The sequence below is a fragment of the Seriola lalandi genome, unplaced genomic scaffold (genome assembly GCF_002814215.2).
Source record: "Seriola lalandi dorsalis isolate HSWRI2012SDOR001 ecotype SW California unplaced genomic scaffold, Sedor1 jcf7180002053944, whole genome shotgun sequence".
Taxonomy (NCBI): domain Eukaryota; kingdom Metazoa; phylum Chordata; class Actinopteri; order Carangiformes; family Carangidae; genus Seriola; species Seriola lalandi.
The window spans coordinates 358,379-378,115 of record NW_019524497.1 but is presented as its reverse complement, the minus strand read 5'-3'; the positions used below and the strand labels follow the sequence as shown (position 1 = coordinate 378,115).

General features: G+C 41.8%; 2 protein-coding genes across 2 annotated transcripts in view; both read right to left on the bottom strand.

Moving 5' to 3' along the window:
* Window positions 1–8,684, bottom strand: part of LOC111652331 (glutamate receptor ionotropic, kainate 1-like) — a gene marked incomplete at its 5' end in the record, with an annotated part of 32,568 nt that extends 23,884 nt beyond the window's left edge. The window contains one exon of the mRNA XM_023402565.2: window positions 8,468–8,684. Within this exon, the coding sequence (XP_023258333.2) occupies window positions 8,468–8,684 (217 nt within the window). The remainder of the gene's footprint in view (window positions 1–8,467) is intronic.
* Window positions 8,685–10,631: 1,947 nt separating this feature from the next.
* The window catches only part of tiam1a (TIAM Rac1 associated GEF 1a), a 54,347-nt gene continuing 45,241 nt past the window's right edge, over window positions 10,632–19,737 (bottom strand). The window contains exons 17-28 of the mRNA XM_087172990.1: window positions 18,656–18,880; window positions 18,199–18,267; window positions 17,930–18,055; window positions 17,436–17,544; window positions 16,889–17,068; window positions 16,675–16,793; window positions 16,464–16,572; window positions 15,259–15,317; window positions 14,745–14,841; window positions 13,610–13,697; window positions 13,323–13,495; window positions 10,632–13,159 (exon numbers count right to left, since the gene is read on the bottom strand). Coding sequence (XP_087029116.1) covers window positions 12,504–13,159; window positions 13,323–13,495; window positions 13,610–13,697; window positions 14,745–14,841; window positions 15,259–15,317; window positions 16,464–16,572; window positions 16,675–16,793; window positions 16,889–17,068; window positions 17,436–17,544; window positions 17,930–18,055; window positions 18,199–18,267; window positions 18,656–18,880 — 2,010 coding nt within the window. The 3' untranslated portion in view covers window positions 10,632–12,503. The remainder of the gene's footprint in view (window positions 13,160–13,322; window positions 13,496–13,609; window positions 13,698–14,744; window positions 14,842–15,258; window positions 15,318–16,463; window positions 16,573–16,674; window positions 16,794–16,888; window positions 17,069–17,435; window positions 17,545–17,929; window positions 18,056–18,198; window positions 18,268–18,655; window positions 18,881–19,737) is intronic.

Below are 19,737 nucleotides of genomic sequence, written 5' to 3'. Positions count from 1 at the left end.
AGACAAAAAAGAACTTTTAAAGACGTCTTAAATCCTTAGTAATGAAACAGCAGCTTATTAGCAACTATAATCAAGAACCATTAGTCTGTTAACATAAAAATATGATTTCTTCTGCAATTACTGTGATTACCAAGCTCAGCTGTAACAGGAAGAAAACAGTGCCATAAAACTCTATATGTGGTACAGTACAACGGATGCATGAAAGGTTGTTTATCTGCCCGCTGCGGCACACACAGCACAAGCCGAATTACCGCTAACCAGCCAAGCTGCAGTTTATATCATGCCTGTCCACACTCACATAATATATCAAGAGAAGATTTGTGAGGGTATTAAAGCAGCTATTTTTAAAGTTTCACTATTGCTACATAGCTAACGTTAGCATTAGCAGCTGTTTACTTAGCAGTCTAGAAGAAACGTTGCTTGAGTTCAGCATCAAACTTCATCCCTTTACTCACTAAGAGTCGTCTCCAGCAGTGGAAAGCAACCCTTTTGTATTGCTTCTGTTTCTATCATTTATCTTCCTCTACTGAAGTTAGCGTGCTAACCAGCTAGCTCCGGAGCGGTCGGCCTGTCTCATCACTTTATGATACCGAGTCAGACTGGTAAGTGTAACACTGGCTATGTAGCCATAGCAAAACTTACATGATGCCAACGTGAAGCTGACTGTTCCGGAGGTAAAATCTAATCACTTTGTCATAATTAGCACATAAATTCTTGAGTTATGGCCAAAGACATGTTTAGTAAATTCACAGTGACCTTGACCTTTGAGCTTTAACCACCAAATTCTAATCAGTTCATCTTTGAGTCCAAGTGAATGTTTGTGCCGGTTGCAATGAAATTCCCTCAAGGCGTTCCTGATATATCACGTTCATGAGCATGGGCAACCCGAACACATAATGCCTCCGGTCACGGCTGTCTCCGGCACAGAGGCATAAAGAGCTGAAGAACAAATCTGAGCTTTGTTCCAACCTGTCATGCAGACCTGATTAATCTCTTCAACAACCCGCTGGGGAGATAAAGATGTTTGTTAGAGTGTGTGCCTGTGTGTGTGTGTGTGTGTGTGTGTGTGTGTGTGTGTGCACATCATCCATCCTTCACTTAACTGTTTAATTACAAATAATTATGTTTTACATTTGTCATGCATCATTCCCTCCCGCCGAGCAGCTTGAACTCCCTCCACTGTGGGTTGTGACTGCTGCAGTCATAAAAATGGCATTTTAGGGAAAAAAAAAAAAAAAAAAAAACAAGGTATGTTTTTTCCTTGCAAATGAATTAATGTACCGCAGAGCACTAAAAGCATTCATTCGGCTCTCAAATAATGAGGAATAATTTGCCTCAGGAACACACATCCATCTGGCCTACAAGACAGCATAAATGGGTGTTAAAAGTTGCAGAGGACCCACAGGACTCCATAAAGGCATTTTAACATGCGTCTGGGGTTTGCAGGTATTTTTGATCTGCATAAAAGACAAGCACACTCCGGATGCACTGAGGCTGCTTAAAGCACAGGGCCAGCTCATTACGGTTCAATTGAGGATGAGTGTAAACATAAAGTCGAAGTTCTTCCATTTGCCTCAGCGGTGATTAATATGTGTTATTTAACACTTATTTAAGCTTTATGGTGCCTCCTCTTCATTAGAAGGTTCAAAAGGGACGGGGAGGGTGTGATAAACAAAGGAGAACAAAGATCACAGTCCAGGGACCAACACCGGATAATTTGGGCTTTGTGTTTTGATGACATGAACCACCAGAATTAAAAAGATGTATATTTGTATTGGAAATAACGACATGTGCTAACATGCTATTTGCGCAGACATTACCTGCACATTTTTAATACCCAACACAATCAAAGACGTGTCTAGAGGGGGCTTTGATATTCTGTGTTGTAGTCTCTGTCCGCTTTCTCATCATTAAAACTACCAGACTACCACAGGAAAAAAAAAATTATGAATTGATGATTAAGCGCTGTAAAGGTGCATTAGCATGCAGCGATTTTTATTCCTAATTATTGTACCACCATGCCCCACTGCTGTTCACACAACAGAGAGAGGAGTCATCTTTTATTGAGCATTACATTTCAATGGAGGGCAGTTACACATCACGCTGCCATTCAGTGCATGAGATCTTTCTAGCTACGGACGCGTCGCTCAGCTGGACTAGTAAGAGAGTTTCTCAGGGAACTAACTGCCATCGGTGCGTCGCTCTTTGACAACAGGGATTGCCGTGCATTTTTACAAAGGTGATGTAGCTACAGGCAGGAGGAAACACATCTGGGAGGGTTAAAAAAAAAAAAAAAAGGGTCTCAGGTGTCAAAATGAATGACAAGACATGTCACAGTACCTTGGTGTTCTGGTTGGGAAACATTTTGCTTTCAACAACAAATCAAAAGAGACGTTTAAATGGGCAAACAAGGTGAAAATGCAGTCAGGGATGTAGAGACAGAGGAGAAGTTGAGAGAAAACAGAGGCAGAAATAACTGAATGTGACTCTATGAAGGAACCAAAAGGACTGGGAGTTCTCTCTGAAAGCCAGTGGCTTACTCAGCAAAGATTATAAGATAATTATCCTCAACTGTAGCATCTCTGAAGAACAGGACTCTTTTTGTATTACCACTTGAGTAATAGCAAAAAAAAAAAAAGGGGGGAATTATTTTTAGTTGTTTTTTTTCCCATTTCGGCACTGGCTTTGTACCATGAAAGCAGTATGTGTTACAGTAGCAATTATGCTGGCAAAAGAACACAGGTTCCTCTCAGGCTGAGTCTCTCTCAGGTTCCAAATTCATTTATTCTTTTGCTCCCAAATCAGACAGACGCAGGTGCCACTGACTCAGACAAAGAAAGGGACGGATAGAAGCGACTCCCGTCTCGCTCGCCAGCCTTAACTTAATCTGCACATCACAAGAAAAGCCCCATGAGACCGCGGGATCAATACGTACAAATGAATACCAATGTTATTCACGCCACTCCGTGACACACACACCGAAGCTCCCCCTCTCTCGTTCCTCACAACCAGAAGTCCTGGGTTTCTGCCAGCGCGATAAACGATACCGAGGCAGCCAATTCCACTGTGTATCTGTGCATCTCTGACAGAAGTGAAGCCAGCTTTCCAAAACTCTCTCAATTTGGCCGAAGAGAGATCTATTCGTTTTCCTAATGGCCAGAAGGTTGTTGGAGAGAAAGGAACTAATGAATGAATTCAAGCAGGCTCGCTTTTTTTTTTTTTTTTAAATGAAGGCTACAACTCAAGCTGAATTTAAGCAACTCGATTTAACCCCATAATGTTCAGAAATGAGCTTATGATAAGTCATAAACTCACAATTTTCATATTACTGAATTAATAAAGTTATATTTTCATATGTGAGTATATTAATGAAATAACTAGTTTGAAAGCTTGGACTCTTCTCTTTAATACTTCACTCTGTGTTTTGTGATATGAAATTATAACATTTAATGCTGCAGCAAAAAAGCATTTGTGGGTCAAAAAACAAACATCCAAAATCATAGACGAGCGTGAGTCCCCGGAGGTAATTTGATCCTGTTACTTGTTGGGCGGTTTCGCTTTTTATTTTCAGATCCCCCCATAATAGAACTCAGCAGGACTTAAACAGGAGTGGGCGGACAAGCTGACTGTGGAGCTAAAAGGTGAGGTACACACGTTATTGACTCTGTCACTGTCAAACATAATCTTATACTATTTATACAGACTCTATTTCCCCCGGAAAAAGTTATTGAAGTTTCACCTGTTTGTAATGGATCAGTAATTTAACACATTTCCTCTGGTCATGCAGCAGACTTTACACATATTTGCATCTTTCATTGTTTTTCCAAGGCTTTCTGGAAGCATCGGGAACCTGATCCGCTCATAGCCATTCTTGGAACCAGCTCCAATTGTCTTTGGCCAATAACTATATAAAAATGGCTGTTTTGTTTGGAATGGTGAAAAAAAAGGAGAAAAAAAAAGTGGATCTTGCGAGTGTGGAAGATGGACTCACATACTTCATCTGGCGAGGCTGAGATTTTATAGTGAAGAAGGACGAGGTGTGTTTGGATAAGATCTTGGAGCCTATACTGAAAATTTCTGAGGGTAAAGGTTAATGTCTTGTGTCCAATAAAAAAGCAACTTGCCGTGTATTCGTTTTCCATTTTTGGAAAAGTCTATTATTTTTCAGTTTTTTTTTTTTAAAAGAAAACCTACTTTACACTTTGACTCTTGGTATTTGTTATTCCCTAGGATGTGCTGTGTTTGTTTTCTTTTTCTTTCTTTTCTTTCGTCTGATTAAACCAGCTCATGTACGAGGAAAGTAACAACATCGGGAATATAGGGAGCTCGATTTCATAGTTTCCTTTCTTGGGGTAACACATCCTAAATAAAGCCGGTTCGGACAAATTCAAGGGATTGACAAATGATTTGATCAGTCATGTAGTAAATTGGCCATTCGATGTAATGTGTAAGCAGCAGGAAACCATCATGGGATTCATGGTTTCATGTGGCGGCAGTGCCATAAATAAACTCCTGCAGGTAAAGCTCAGGAGGTCTTCAGGTACTGTTCACATCAAACATCAGAATGGAGAAAAAAAGTTGTGATCTCAGTGACTTTGAGTGTGGCGTGATTGTTGATGACAGACAGGCCGGTTTGAGTGTTTCTGAAACTGCTGATCTCCTGGGATTCTCACACACAAAACAGTGTCTGAAACAAAAAAACATCCAGTGAGCTGCAGCTCTGCAGACCGACACGTCATGCTGATGAGAGAGGTCAGAGGAGAATGCCCAGACATGCTGGAGCTGACAGAAAGGCTACGGTTACTCAGATAACCACTCTCTACAGCAGAAGATCGTGTCAGGTTCAACTGCCGTCAGCCAGGTGCAGAAATCTGAGGCTGCAGTGTGAACAGACTCACTAACGAAGGACAGTTGAGGACAGAAAAACGAAGCCTGGTCTGATGAATCTGGATTTCTGCTGAGGGTCACAATTTGGCATTAACAGCATGAATCCATGGCCCCAACCTGCCTTGTGCCAACAGTCCAGGCTGGTGGTGGTGGTGGTGTAATGGTGTGGGGAATGTTTTCTTGGCTCGCTGTGGGCCCCTTACTACCAATCAATCATGGTTTGAATGTCACAGCCTGTCCGACCGTATGCATCCCTCAATTTACCACAATTTGCTGGCTACTCCCAGCAGGACGAACGCTCCATGTCACAAAGCAAAAGTCGAATCAAACAGTTTGTAGTGAGTTCGGTGAACCTCAGTACAGAACACACCTTTGGGATGTGGTAGAGCAGGAGACTGGCAGCGTGATTGTGCATCTGACAAATCTGCAGAAATGATGTGATGCCGTCCTGTCAACACAAGACGAGAATCTCAAAGGATTTTTCTAGGTCAACATCATGTAATGCGCCTTGGCAGCCTGCTGGTGATGCTCAGTACTGCACTCTTAAGTTTTAACTCACTTCAGTCCATCAGCCTAAAATTTGGTACATACATTATAGACATGTTGAAGAAGAGATCATGTGAATTTCACTCTTTTAGAGTAGCCTATGTTATGAATGTTTTATTGTATTTGACATATGAAATTAAAAAGACAAAAAACACAGAATCCGGCTTCTTTTTCTGAGTTTAAGACCTCACCAACTTGGAGTAAGAAGAACATGCAGAATGATCCTCGAGAGTGTTATCTTTACAATGATACCATGAATGAGTTCTGAAGGATCTTGGAATTATAAGTAATTTAACATTTAAAAAAACGTTTAAAAAATTAGCATATAAATACAGGCAGAAAAGCACATAGTCCTGAGGTGATCCTGCAGCTAACAAAGCCCCACCTGGAGCCAAACTTTGCAATTCTATGATTTTACTCACTCTCTTTCACACACACACACACACACACACACACACACACACACACACACACACACACACACACACCGACAAGCGTGTATGTATGTAAATCTCTTAGAGTTGCGTGAATTTTCGGAACTTGTGTTGTTAAAGGTCTGAGCTGAACCATCAAAGCTGAACGTATTGGTCTTGAATGTCTCCTGAATATTAATGTGTGACCCAGAGCTAAACTCCCGATCAGAAAATCTCTGCATGTGCGACTGTGGACTTCAGCAGATAAAGTGAACAAAAGCTGTCCATGCTAAAAAAAGAAAAAATAAGAAAAAATAAAAAGAGGGATCGAACACATGGGCGAGCGCACGTCAAGATGTTATCATGAGAATATAGAAAATACTTTATTTTGTCTATTTCAGAGTTTTTTTTCATGAGTATCAGTTTATAAAAAGACAGGATTTTAGCTTAACACAGATACTATCAGTGTTGCTGCACACTATCAGCTGATGAGGGGCGAGGAATTACAAAAAAGAATGATCAACCAATATTGTTATCTAATTTTTTTTTTTTTACTCTTAAACGTCAGTGTCAATATCAGTCTTCCTCTTCGAAGCCCCCCCACCCCGCCCCACTCAGATATGTCTTTTATGTATTGTTTACTTCACTTTAGATGCCTGACCTTCACTGTGCAGAATGACGTATGTGCAGAGTTTGACACTAAAAAGCTGCACTCACCTTAAATTTGAGACTTATACATACAACTGTGGTCCAGTGGGCGACTTACACAAGAGTGATGGGTTGGGGTGAGGGTTAACAAAAAAAAAGTTGAAAGGTCAAAAATGTGTGTCAAGATGTTTCAGTGACAGGAAATGGATCGATGATTTTAACTGACAATTAAGTATAAACTGACTTTTCATTGAATTAGGAGACGTCTTGAGTCCAGCAGTTAAACTTTTGAAGCAGTTCGACGCTTTGAATTAGCATTTTTATAGATCCAGGATTTTTCAATGAGGGGAGAAAAGAATAGCTGTTAACTAGAAAGAATATCAGACATCAAATTGTTATTGAAACATGTCTAGAGGTGGCGTTCACTTCATCAGAAACTCCACCCAAAGCTCCACCTCCGAGCTGAAAGGGCAAGCGAAATGTAGACTCACAACCTGGGACTCTAAATTCTTTATAGGACCATAATGCTTTAATTCTTAATTCGTAAAACACTGACATTTTTTAATTATGCTTACATGTTGTATTATAAGAGTTGCATATGGATACATGTAGGCTATGGCACCTTCATTATCAGATACATTATTGTGTATTGTCACAGCATTAAAAACTCCAACCTACAAATGCAACCCCATGATTCCTGCTGTGAAGACGACGAATACAATTCTGTGCATTTTTGAAAATTACCTCTATATATCCCAGAGTTTTATAAAAATATTGCTGATCCAGGACCAGTATTGCGTGTGACCCTCTTCTAGCCTGTGGCCTTCCGAGTTAATAACAGGTGGTACTCCACACCAATTCTTCATTTATTCAGTCAATTAGAGCCACATATTACTGTTCGACTCAAAGCCTGAAAGTGAGAGGCTGAGATAATGAACACAGCCCACAGCGCTCACCAGCCTCCTCCTGTCTAATCAAGTCTAGGTGAAGTTCTCTCACTCCTCTTAGCACCACCGCGCGGCCTATGACAGCAGGTCTGAGGATGATTACACCGCCCTCACTGCTTGCATTACATTCATCTCAGTGATGGATAGGTTTCAGCATTCGTGGAGATCTGCCCCAACAGGAGTCTGTGGAGGCCGGAGGAGTACACAGGGAGGAATCAATAATCTATTACTTTCACCTGCCTGTGTGTCTATAGGTGTGTGGAGCAATAAGCAATCATAGTCCTCTGTAACTTGTAATAAGATTGAAATTTGAATGATTTAAAAGACACTTTCAAAGATGGGCTACTGCGTGAGGACTGAGCCTCAGACACAGTGCCTGATGGTGAAGTATGCTGAAAGTTCCCATGATGATTTAGAGTCACAAGCATAAAAAAAAAATCCCTTCATCAAGAGCATTTTTAGGGGATTAATTAATAGTAAGTGTTTTTATTATGAGCCAAGAGGGAAAATACAAGAGGGATCCACCACAGATTTTCCTTACAGTGATTAAAAATGACTATTTTAAAGACCTTTTCTCCTTTCAGAAAGACATGACTGTGTGTGTCTAGTCAGTATGGAAGTGGATTTGTCCTTTGCTGCAGGTTATCTTTGACTGTGCTGACATACAACTCACAGTGACAGTGTAACCTCTCAGATAATGGAAGGAACAGGTAATCCCATAATCACATTTTGTGTGATATAAAGCAAAAGTACCACTGGGCAGATACTCGGGGGATTACAACCGCTGTCCAAATGTTTGATGAAAGGAAACAATAAAAAAAAAAAAAAAAAAGTTTAAAAGCACAGACAAGACCACAGGGATAGGATGTAGTTGGGTGTAGTGATTTACACACATCTAACATGCTCTCCTGTCTCTGTCTGAAATGGGAACACTCTTGCACCAGCTCAGACACAGGTAGAGAAACAGCACCATCACCACCACCACCATCACCACCATCACCACGCGTAAACAGCTGTTGCGCTTACCGATTCTGAGGACTTGTGCCGAGCTCAGACAGAGCTGCGCCGCCAAGAGAAGGTAGAAGAAAAGTCTCTTTCTTTCCTCCATAGTGCTCCAGGGGATCTCACCGCGAACGCTGACACCATGACAGAGAGACACGACCTCCACCCAAGCGTCGGAACACCTGACGTGCCATAGCAGCGCGCAAGTTTTATTCCCACTTCGATCCTTTCCACTCTGCCATCATCACTCCGTCTCTCCAAACAAATCACAAAAAAAGAAAATACAAAAAAGAAAAAAAAAAAGATGAGGATCTATAATAACATGAATCCAACTCTCCTGTATGAAATCGATCCAAGTCGCATCTTCAAAATAAAAACTGGCTTCAGAAAATAAAAAAGAAAGTCAGCCAGAGTGAACACATCCACTTTTACTACTAGTTCATGCGCCTCCGGGGTGGCAGCAGATAGAGAGAGAGTGCGAGGATTAGTGTCAAGCGATGCAAAATCATATCAAGTTCCGGTGGTATTTTTCAAAATAAAAGCAACCTGAGCAACAGCCTACACCTGGTCACATTGGGATTGTGGAAACGGACATTTTAAATGGCGTCAAATGAAGCGTTTTTGTTCCATTATTCTAGTACTCAAAGATGTTAGGCGTTTGTGGCCTGTATGGGACCACGTGGCATTCAGGTGCTTGGCTAAGGATACAGCTGTTCATCATGTAGGCCTATAGTAAAATAAACTATTTTCTGCACCTAAAACAGATTTGCACCGTTTGAAGTAGGAATGGTTGGAAATATATATTAGCTAAAGAAAATAATTATTTTATTATCATTATAATTATTGTCATCATTATTTATCCAAATATTGGGCACCTGCTTTTTTCTTCTTTTTTTAACCGGACAGATGAACCTTTACGCTGAAAGTACCCGTGGTCTCATTCGGCTTGTCTCTGGCTACTTTGGCTCAATTTGCTTTGGATTAAGGAGCAGATGGATTGGCAGTGGTTCACTCCACCGGTCCTGATGAGAAGAGAATAATCTTCAGGTTACAGGGCAGATGCCAGATTATCTCTCTCTGCAGACAAACAAGGTCTTTATCTCACTGGAGCACTGGACGCGCTCCCCTCCAGTCGCAGGACCGCTGAAAGACAGTTACATGACATGGGAACGTCACCTGATGTGCTCTAACACATTCACAGACACCTGCGTGAACACTGCATTATCATTATTCTATTTTGTCAATGGACTGTCATAAAACTAAACTGACTGATGCAGCAGGTTTGTTAAGCCTGGACTCTTGTTTGCTATTGTGACATTTGAAGGAAAAAAAAGAAAAGGAGGAGGCAAAACCTCCTGGTGCCAGTCATCTCAAAAGTCTTAACTCTCCTCAAGCAAAAATCTGCACCACGTCGGAATTGACATTTTGTTTATCACAATGTTTGTGAACTCTGGCAAGGCTGGGAGCCAAATGATCTGAGAAAACCTGCCAATTCAACCTGGACCTCTGACAAACAGCCTATAGACAAACTTAATTAACTCGGAAAATGACCATCCAGCCTCTCCAGAAGGACTCCTTCGGCAACAATCCTCACTCCACACTAACCTGATATGAATACTGAGCAGGAAATGCCATACATGTAAATGTCTGCTGGTGCTGCATAATTACTGAATTAAAGAATTCACTTCAAAACAAACATATTTGGTTATTTACTTTATGGACAGTGATAAAATGAGGTCCATTCTGGTCAGGCAAATTTAATATCAAAGACATTTTGTCTTATCTAACTGTATATTTGTGCCTTATTTAATGTGGGATTTCCTTGTGGTGTCTTATCTTACACCACACCATGTTTTCAGTAAATAAAATCCCCCTCAAAATATTTGTTCAGTAATCAATCAAGAGAGCATCGGATCCTTTATTCTTTTCTACACTTTAAACCAGAGACAATAGATTTTCCGACTGAAACTGAATCTGCAAAATGATCTGGCATCCATCATTTTTATTTCATCAACTCAATGTGATTTTGCAATAACCTCTGCAAAGGAGGTTATGACGATTACGAAAACCCCTCGGTCCTCCCTGTGAGAGAGAAAAGTTGGTTATTGAGCTTTATGTTATTGTTGCAGTAGGAAACAAAAATAGTCTCACCACTAAAAATGAAAAATAATTATCGCTTTCACACAAATTAAATTTAGAAAATTTATTTTAACATAAAAATGATAATACTCCACAGTTTTTATGTACGAACACAGTTTTAGTACAAAGGGAGGAGTCAAAGGGGTTCTCACAGGATTTTCCTCCAAGGCCAGTTGATTGTACCTCACAGTCTGAACGTCCTTACTGGGCCGCATCTCCCAGTAAACTAAAGTCTAAGAAACCAGCATCATAATAAAAACCCAATAAAAACATCCAAAGTGTATCATTTCCCTCCACTCTCCTCGCTCTCTGCATCAGAGGAACTCGCAGATTCCCCCTCCCCTCACAGTTGGGTATTAAGTGCATGTTCAATACATCCATTAAAAGGTGTGATGACTGTTGATCAACAGTGTGTTGCTGTGACGATGACTTATAGTGAAGCAGCACAGCCTGGTGGACAGGAGAAGAAATGCAGCAGAGGGGGGTGGAGTGGAAATAAAGTAAGGAGTGAAATCTGTCTCTTTGTGGTTTGTGATGCTGCCCGACATGACAGAGGTCAGAGGATGATGGAGAGACCAGAGGATGATGTCTGAATGGGTCAGAGGCGGACTGCATGATTGCTCTTGTCCTTGGAGTTACGGTACAGTCTCTAACATGGCTCTGCTGGATACCGGTTTTCAAAAACGTCAAAAGAAAATTCAAGTAAAACAGGATTGTTGTAGGAAATATTCTGTTATTTATCAAGGACATGGAGCATGAAGAGAGTTTGGCCTCAGGGTCCAGTATATTTATGATCATACACTGGTCATCAAAATAAGAATGTCATGTTATTCGGGGCAACGAAAATTAAGACTGGACCTTCATGTGAAGGACACAGGAGCTGGGTCTCTCAAGCCTGTTTCTGGCACCAAACACACAAACGGTGGTTTGTAACACTGGGCAGCTGAATGTGGTGTAAACATTAAAAATGACAGTAAAAATGCAATAATTAAATAAAGAATCGGCAGACTTATCTGTTGTCCAAACTATCTTTTTTAAAAGGATATTCTAGGAGGCAAAAGTGAGCTTCAAAACATTTTTTTATACAAGGATGTTAACGGCACTATCGTACTCCTGACTATACACCAATGTGCGGCTGATATTAAGTTAAAAATAATAAAAAGCACGATAAAGCTAGTCGGGTCTCACCATCTTTTCCACAGCAGTCGCTAAGCCAAAAGCCCCTGAAGAGAAGTTCAGTAACACACAGCCCTTGAGTGTTAAAATACAAACACAGTTTCTGAGTCAGAAAAATATAACACCCACATTCCTGTGTTGAAAAATAGACATTTTTGGCCAGAAGGTCACAGTTCAGCGATGACGTCTCTTCAGTACAACGTGTGCATGGAACGGTAGCTGCCTAGAGTCTCTGTGCTTCTGTGTTCTATTATGCACTTACAGTGGACAAAACAACACACTGGCTTGTTTACTTGCGTGTGCATGCAGTGCCGTCTTGTTGATACGTTCACATACGGTTCCACAGGTGCGTGAAATGCCTGGGTGTATGTCCGAGACAGTGAAGACTCTGTATTCTTTCTAGTTCCCTTTGAAGCAGCTCGGGATGAGAATCTCTAGGTCTCAAGATTCCTCAAATGAAGCCGAGTAGGTTTTTCTTTTTTTTTTTTCCTTACTCACTCGGTGTTTCGGTACTTTAGGATTGTTTGAATAGGGGAGATGCAGGTGAGGTGGGAAGAAGAGGGATGTGTTGTCACACGGAGGACTGGCTGAGGTTTAATACCTTCTATACAAGTGTTCTCCTTCTATAAATTTAAAGCTTGTATCCATTCTATCCCCCAATTTCTCGCACTTCTTAAGTGGAAGAAACCGCCATTCATCTCCTTTCTTCATCTTGTTGTCTATCATTATTATTATTATTATTATTTCAGAAGACGTCACTGTTGCACCCGTTAGCATAGTCGTCCCGTCGCACCCAAACGTCATGGTCGTTGTTTGTGGCCTCCTCCGCAGCACACTGCTTCAGCGGAGCAAGCTTTAGAGTCGGGGTCGCACAGCGGGACAGAGAGACACCACAGGCGGTGAAGGAGTCTACCGCACCTGAACCATCACCGTGCTTTATCCGATCAACTTCCTCCTGCGTCAGACTCTGTGCGATCTCACCTCGAGTCTCTACCTGTCCGTTCAGGTTGTGGCTCCTCAACTCTCCGCCCTCTAGGTCGAGTCCCTCCATCTTCCCCTCCAGGTCGGCCGGTTCTGAGGACGCAGCTCGGACAGACTTGCAGTACTCGTCATCGTCACTTAAAATGTCCGTCTCCTTCACCTGCCCCACGCCGATGCCCTCTCCCTGGTCTTCGTAGCAACCGAGGTCAAACTGCTCTTCCACCCATCGGTCTGTGTCCTCTCCTTGAGGTTTGTGGGGTTGGAGGAGGGCGTGCTGGAACAGAGGCGAGCAGGAGGAAGGGTAGGAGGGGTCGGAATCGTTGCTGTTGTTGTTGTTGCCATGGAAAACCAGGTCGGTATCGATGGTGAAGCGGTTCCTCACCAGCTTCCTGCGGGCTAGCGTTCGAGATGGAGCCGAAGCTGAACAGAGAAAAAGAAAAAAGGGACACCTCATTTTATTTTGGTGGTGTCAGGTACAAACATTGTTACAGACGATGTAAGTCTTCAGAGCTATTGGCACGACATGTTGGTCCTTCGTTCTTGGTTCCAACGTAAACTAGAAGATATACTACAGCTTTGTCACCTGCTCTGTTTATGGCGGGCCGTGCTCCTTTGAGGGCACACAGGCGTTTGCCCCCGAACGGGACATACTGCTGGTTGGGCGGGAGCGACTCGGTCTTAAGAAGCTGGCGGCGCTGCTTCTCCCTAAGGATGGAGTGGACTGCTTTCAGGAAGTCCTTCTTACTGTCTGGAGAACTGCAAACCACACAAAAACACAACACAAGAAATAATATGCGAGGGAATGTCATATACCTTTCAGTTCACAGGTTTTGAATACATCCGTACAGTTAGAATAAATATAAATCATACCTGCAGCACAACTGGAAGGTTCTCTCTGGTCTTCCTTCAGATTCGGATCTTGTGTGAACTATCTCACAGACGGCTGTACCCTCCGAGTCTGAGAGAGGGAGACAGGAGCAGACAGGAGAGATGTGATCTATATTTATAAAAGCATTCAGTTAATTCCTATCATCAATTTCTTTCCCTTTAACAACAAGCCATTAGGCAGATAAACGGTCATACTCGAGCTGAATTGCCAGAGGCTGATTTAAGCTTCATCTAAGACGGAGATAGGAGGCAGGGAAGACTGCATGCAGACCTACTAATGGGTATTTATCGGTTTTGTTTACAAAAGGTTTTCATTTATTTTCTGTGGGAGAGAGAAACAGCTACACTGAGTGGACCCGGGGGGCTTTGAAGCTACAGTCAGAATGATTTGGGTCATGAGAAACAACGTCTGTGGTTTGGGTGATGGACTCTCACATGAAAATGATCTTTGCAATGACCTCAACATAAAAGTGCAGAATACATTTCTAAAGAACAGTATGGTTAGGGGCTTATGAGCACGTTCAGTGGTGAGAAAATCTACTGCAGAAAGGAGCAAAAATTCAGTTCAGGCATTGCCAAAATATTAATTATAATGTCCAATTTCTTGCTTGTGAGAATAAATTAACTTTCATTAATAAGAGACTTTCAGTGCAAATTCAAGTTTCTTAGTTCAGACACATTTTCTCACAAAATGACGTGTAATATATTTATTTCTGCATTAAACACAGTCTGTAGCACATGCATGAATCCAAAATCCCTTCAGAACTTTTCCCACTGAACAGACTTTCATTATGGAGACATCTGACTGACTGAATCAATTTTCAGGCCCGGAGTCTCCACATGGTGCTTCAAAGAGTTTTGTCTAAACATTTAATTTCGTGTCCAATACATGTTTTAAACTAATTAGCAGATAATGAACAATCTAAATGTGAAGAAGTGAGTCATATTTATCCAAAAGCGCCGATACCGACTGATCCCTGAGCCGCCACTGATCCCAGCAGCAATTTTAGTGGCTTTTCTGAGAGGCCCAATCAGTCCTTGAAGTGTTCTTTTGCCTTGAGGAATTGCAAAAACGAGATTAAAATTACTGTAAGTAACTCTGTACTTGTCGACTTACTTGCAAGGGCACGGACTTGCAGAGAGTCTGTCGCGATCATGTGACGGAAACGGAAAGGATCCTTGTCGTCGCTCACAGACGCACGATGAGATCCACCCTGGAAAAAAAGAAAAAGAGACAGGATGGATATGGAATATATAACCGCTGCAGGTCATCAACCTGACAGCAGAGAGCACAAGAGTGCAATGAGAGAGGGGGCGGTTTAACCAACAGACCTATCTACTGTGCTGTACTAAAGGGAACAGTAAAGTGAGCATATAAAGTCTCTTTGGTCTATTTAATTGCCAATAACTACCCTCACATTCAATAACTCAGTCCATTGTCCCATGATGCAGAACATTAACCTTAATTTCTTTGTGGTCTCAATGTGCTATACGTTATGTGCTATATAAGTTAAAAAAAAAAAAAAAAGCATTTCAAAAGGAAACATTCCCAAATCTGCACAGTACACCCTCCAACAAAGTGCGTGTCACACTGGAATTAATCAGCAGAAAATGAGAAAAATAGAACTTACCATTTTTTTCCTGTGCTTGGAGCAGTCTTTGTAGACAAATACAACTGCCGTTTTGAACACTAAATGGAGGGCAAGGGAGAGATGAAGAGGGAAATGAAAGAAACCATTAGGAGGGTCTGCATTCTTTTATCGCATATATCAAAAAGACATTTCATGACCAAAATTAACAGCAGTGACAGCTTAGTGCAGCACGTCAATGGATGCTTTTAGTTACAGCCTTTCCAGGAAAAATAGAACCCAAACTACTGGCAGGACAAAAGACGAAAATGGACCAAAGTCACGACATCGCATGCACAAAGCAACCATGTTCCCTCATGATCACCTTGTCCGGGAACTCCCACACCATGTGGATGTAATATTTATTGCCAAAAGTGTCTGAGCCGAGTGAAATGTTGGCGACAGAGGGCACTTCTGAGTGTGTGAGAATTTCATTTGATCCCATCAGTGTGAGGATGGCATGCTGCATGCTCCTTATGTAATATGCCCGACTGGGTTTTCCTTTTACCTCGTCCATTTCTTCTCCTTCTAAAATAGCACCCAGCATCACACTATGCATGACAGCATTGTGCGAGATGCAGCTAAGTACCGTGTGCCAGGAAGTGTCAAGATTTGCTTATATAGTTTATTTAGAGCACAGAAATTTCAAGCACACAGAAGAACTGCTGAGAAAAGTGTCACTGCATATCTACGGGAAATCGTATAAAAAAATATTTGTTTACTCATCTAACGATGACAAAAACATCCCACACCGCTTTAGTGCTTTACAGATCATGTGTCCATCTAAAATCCTGCAGATGTGACAGGATTTTTCAAAGCTACATAAACATTTTGATCAATTCTGTGCATAGAAAAAAGCATTTCACAAACAAATATTCATACTGACAAACACTGACATTGAGAAATGTCTGTGGAGATGGAGTTGACAATATCAGCTAGAATGCAACCAAACCCAACAGCAAAGCAATTAATTCTACCTTTAAGAAGCTTAGGTAAGGTTTATCACTATATTAGGATATACTCCAAGGCCGCTGAATGTGATTGGGAGTGGATGTAGCTATGTTCATTTAGAAAATTCAATTTAACATTTGTGAATAAAGACTGGTGTGAATGTACAATCCAATCTAAAAGAAATGTCTGTATAAAGGAAGCCAATAAAAGCCAGAATCAGTTCCACTAAATTAATCTGAAAACACATTCATCTTTACCAAAAGCAGCCAAATCTGGGTCCTTTTTGCTCTTGACCAGTGAGGCTGGCGGGTTGATCCACACCACTGTAGAATGTAGCAAAAGATCCCCCATTGAGAGGTCAGCCACCTGAGAGGAAGAGAAGCAATAAAACAGATTGCAAAATGTTCATTTTAGTCAGTGGATAGTTTATTGGATTCGCGATGGATCACCTTGAACAAACATATTCACCTCTTTTTTGTCTGCGGTCTGTTCATTGATGAGCTGGTCGAAAACAGCTCCGTACTCCTCGTGAAGCTTTTGCATCTCGTTGATGTGACTCGCAACCTTGTTCATGGCCTTCATTGCAACTGAATGGGACAAACACTCATCATCTCCAAATCATAGCAACCACAGGTTCTTGTATCCTTGGTAATTATTAGTTCCACAATTTTTAAAGACTTACCATCCAGGTGGTAGTGTTCCTCACTGTCCGGGTCAGTGAGAGAATAGAGCTCCTTCAGCAGCAGCGGGTACTTCAGGACCCTCTGGATGGGTTTGATTAGGTAAGACTCCAGAGTGGATGAATGTTGCTGTCTGGGGTTTCTCTCAGCCAGGAAAGCCTTGAAATCTGGGTCGGTCTTTGCTGGAGGGGCAGAAATCTGAGTTTTCATTCTTTCTCTACAGTGGTGCAAGGAAATACAGACAACTGCAACAGAAAGATAAGCCACTGCTCCTGCACAGAAGATAAAAACTATCAAACGAAAAAAAAAAAAATGCAGCGCTCTACTGTACTTTCAAATGTCTCTGGACAGCACGATCACACACGCTGCCTCATCATGTGCTGATTCCAGTTGCAGCTTGTCTTCTGCACTGCAAGGCATATGACTAAAAACAACATGCTTCCTCTACTACACTTGCCCCTTAGCTATCAAATGCCACTGACAGCACAGAGCAATAAACTATGTTGGCTGCTTGCTTGATGCCAGTCAAGAGAGTCTGCATGTTTTTACCTTTAGCCAGGACCTTTGGCACCTTGGTGTGACTGGCGCAGAAGGCGCTGTAGATCTTGAAGCGATCGGCATAATACAGAAATGAACCACCCAGGGAGAACAGCACTTTCTGTGGAGACAGATGAGATTGTCAAGCTATCGCAACCGCAGCCTCTTTGCTTTCAATCGAGGGAATTTGATTTTTGTGTAGCAGTTGGGCAAATAAGAAAATGTCTCAATCATGTTTGATCCATTTAGAGTCAAAGTGAATAAAGTGTTTTGTTTGGGTGGGCCAAAGCAGTGAGGGAAATGTAAATATGGGGAAATTCATCATTTTTACTGCCGACCCTGGACAGAAGAAGTCAGAGCAAACACATGTCTGCACAACTGAAATAAAACCATAAGCCATATATTGGGAAATATCAAGTAAAAGCCACTTCTACACAGATCCTAAACACCTAGTGGAAGTAAGTAAATAATGATGAGTGTAGTTCAAGGAATCGACCTTCCTTTACCTTAAATTGCTCCACCCTTTCCAGTCTGTCCAGATCTGGCACCAGTCTGATTCCATCTTCCAGTGTCCGGAGAAACTCCACCTGGAACTCCACCATCTCCGCGAGGTTACCGAACAAAACGTCCAGCTGCAACAAACACGGAGCATCATTCTGACACTGCTATTACCTTAAGAGCATTCTCAATGCTTGGGTTATGTATATCTACAACAATTCAAATACAGTTTTTTTTTTTTTTTATTCTCAGATTATATAGATCATGTGGAAAGTACCTCATCCTGTGTGAGGAAGCTCTCCTTCTGCAAAGGTGTCAAGTAGCATTCTATCAGGCAGCTCAGGTCCTGAAAAAAAGACAAGGAAGATGAACAACAGCTGTGATGAGAGGTTCAAGAAGGAATGAGGCAGGGCATGTCGGGGCTTCTCTTGATGTGAAGGCTGGTTAATGTGGGGTGATTACTGAGAATTTTACATCACAGAAAAAAAATCAGCTCGAACAGGTACGAACATATCAGTCCATGACAGGAAAAGCATGTCGACATTCTGCATAGCTGTTACGATGATTATGACAAACCCAACAACAATAGCTGAGTGTGGTTTTACTGGAACAGTTTGTGTGCAATTGTGCGTCCATTATCATCCAACAGATACGTACACGCACGGCTGACTCAGTAGGTATCAATTAAAGGATTGCCTTCTATAAATCAAACCCTGCAGAGAGTTTGTACTCACTTTGACGTAAGTCTTCTCTGTGTCTACAAGTTCATTGATGACCTTGCGAAGCTTGTCCGCGTGGGAGAGCTGCCTCTGAGTGGCAGTTCCTGCTGTGGGCGGCAAAGCTGACACGGGGCTCGGCGAGAGGGATGATGAAGATGACGATGAGGAGCATGACATAGGGCACTCCAGGGGATTCATGTCATGGAGACTGCGGCAGAAAGCAGTGACCTGCTCCGTGCTCTGAACAGACAGAGACAAAAAGAAACAGGAAATGTCATATTGAACACATTTTTAGGAATCATTTTATGCCGGAGAAGGCTGCTGCTATTAGCGTGTTTTTGACATGTTAAAAAGTATCTGTCCTCTGAAGAGCTACTGTAAGAATAACAGACAAGCTCCTTGATAAAAATCATTTATTAGATGTAGGTTTGTGCAGATGAGTAAAATGCAAAACAAGGATATTGCGCACACACACACTTATACTGCTCATACTACAAACTGGAAAATATGCACCACCAACAATAAATACAGTACATTCTTGCAAAACCTGCCATAACAACACCCACCTACACCCCTGGTATCAAAAATACCAAGCATGAGCAGACCTGCCAAGGCAAACTGGTCGAAAGCCTAATGTAAAAAAAAAAAAAAAAAATTGAATAGGGGCTCTTCTCCTCCAACTCTCTCTGGCTGCACAGACCAATATTAGTTCAGGTCATACAGTGCATATTCAGCGATCATGAGTCGAGATTCATAAGAAACTGGGCTTTTCAAAGTGAGGCTCAACAATTTCTGGAAAAGGCTCAAAGGAATCATCCAAGGTACTGCTGTGCAACAGCAGTTTGAGAATTACACATTGGAACCCACACAGGAGCATAAATAGTGAGGATCAAAAAGGTTCTGTCCACATCTTTCATAGTCTTTCATCATCCCAAGGCTGTGAAGGTGAACACGACATGTGTGTAGGCACCGGAGATAGAAAAACAGAGAGAAGGTGACACAGAAGAATCATCAGAATTGAGAGGCAGGATGTGTTAAAGTATGAGTAATACAGCCTATTATTCCTTCAGTACTGAAAACTATTGTTAATCTTTCCT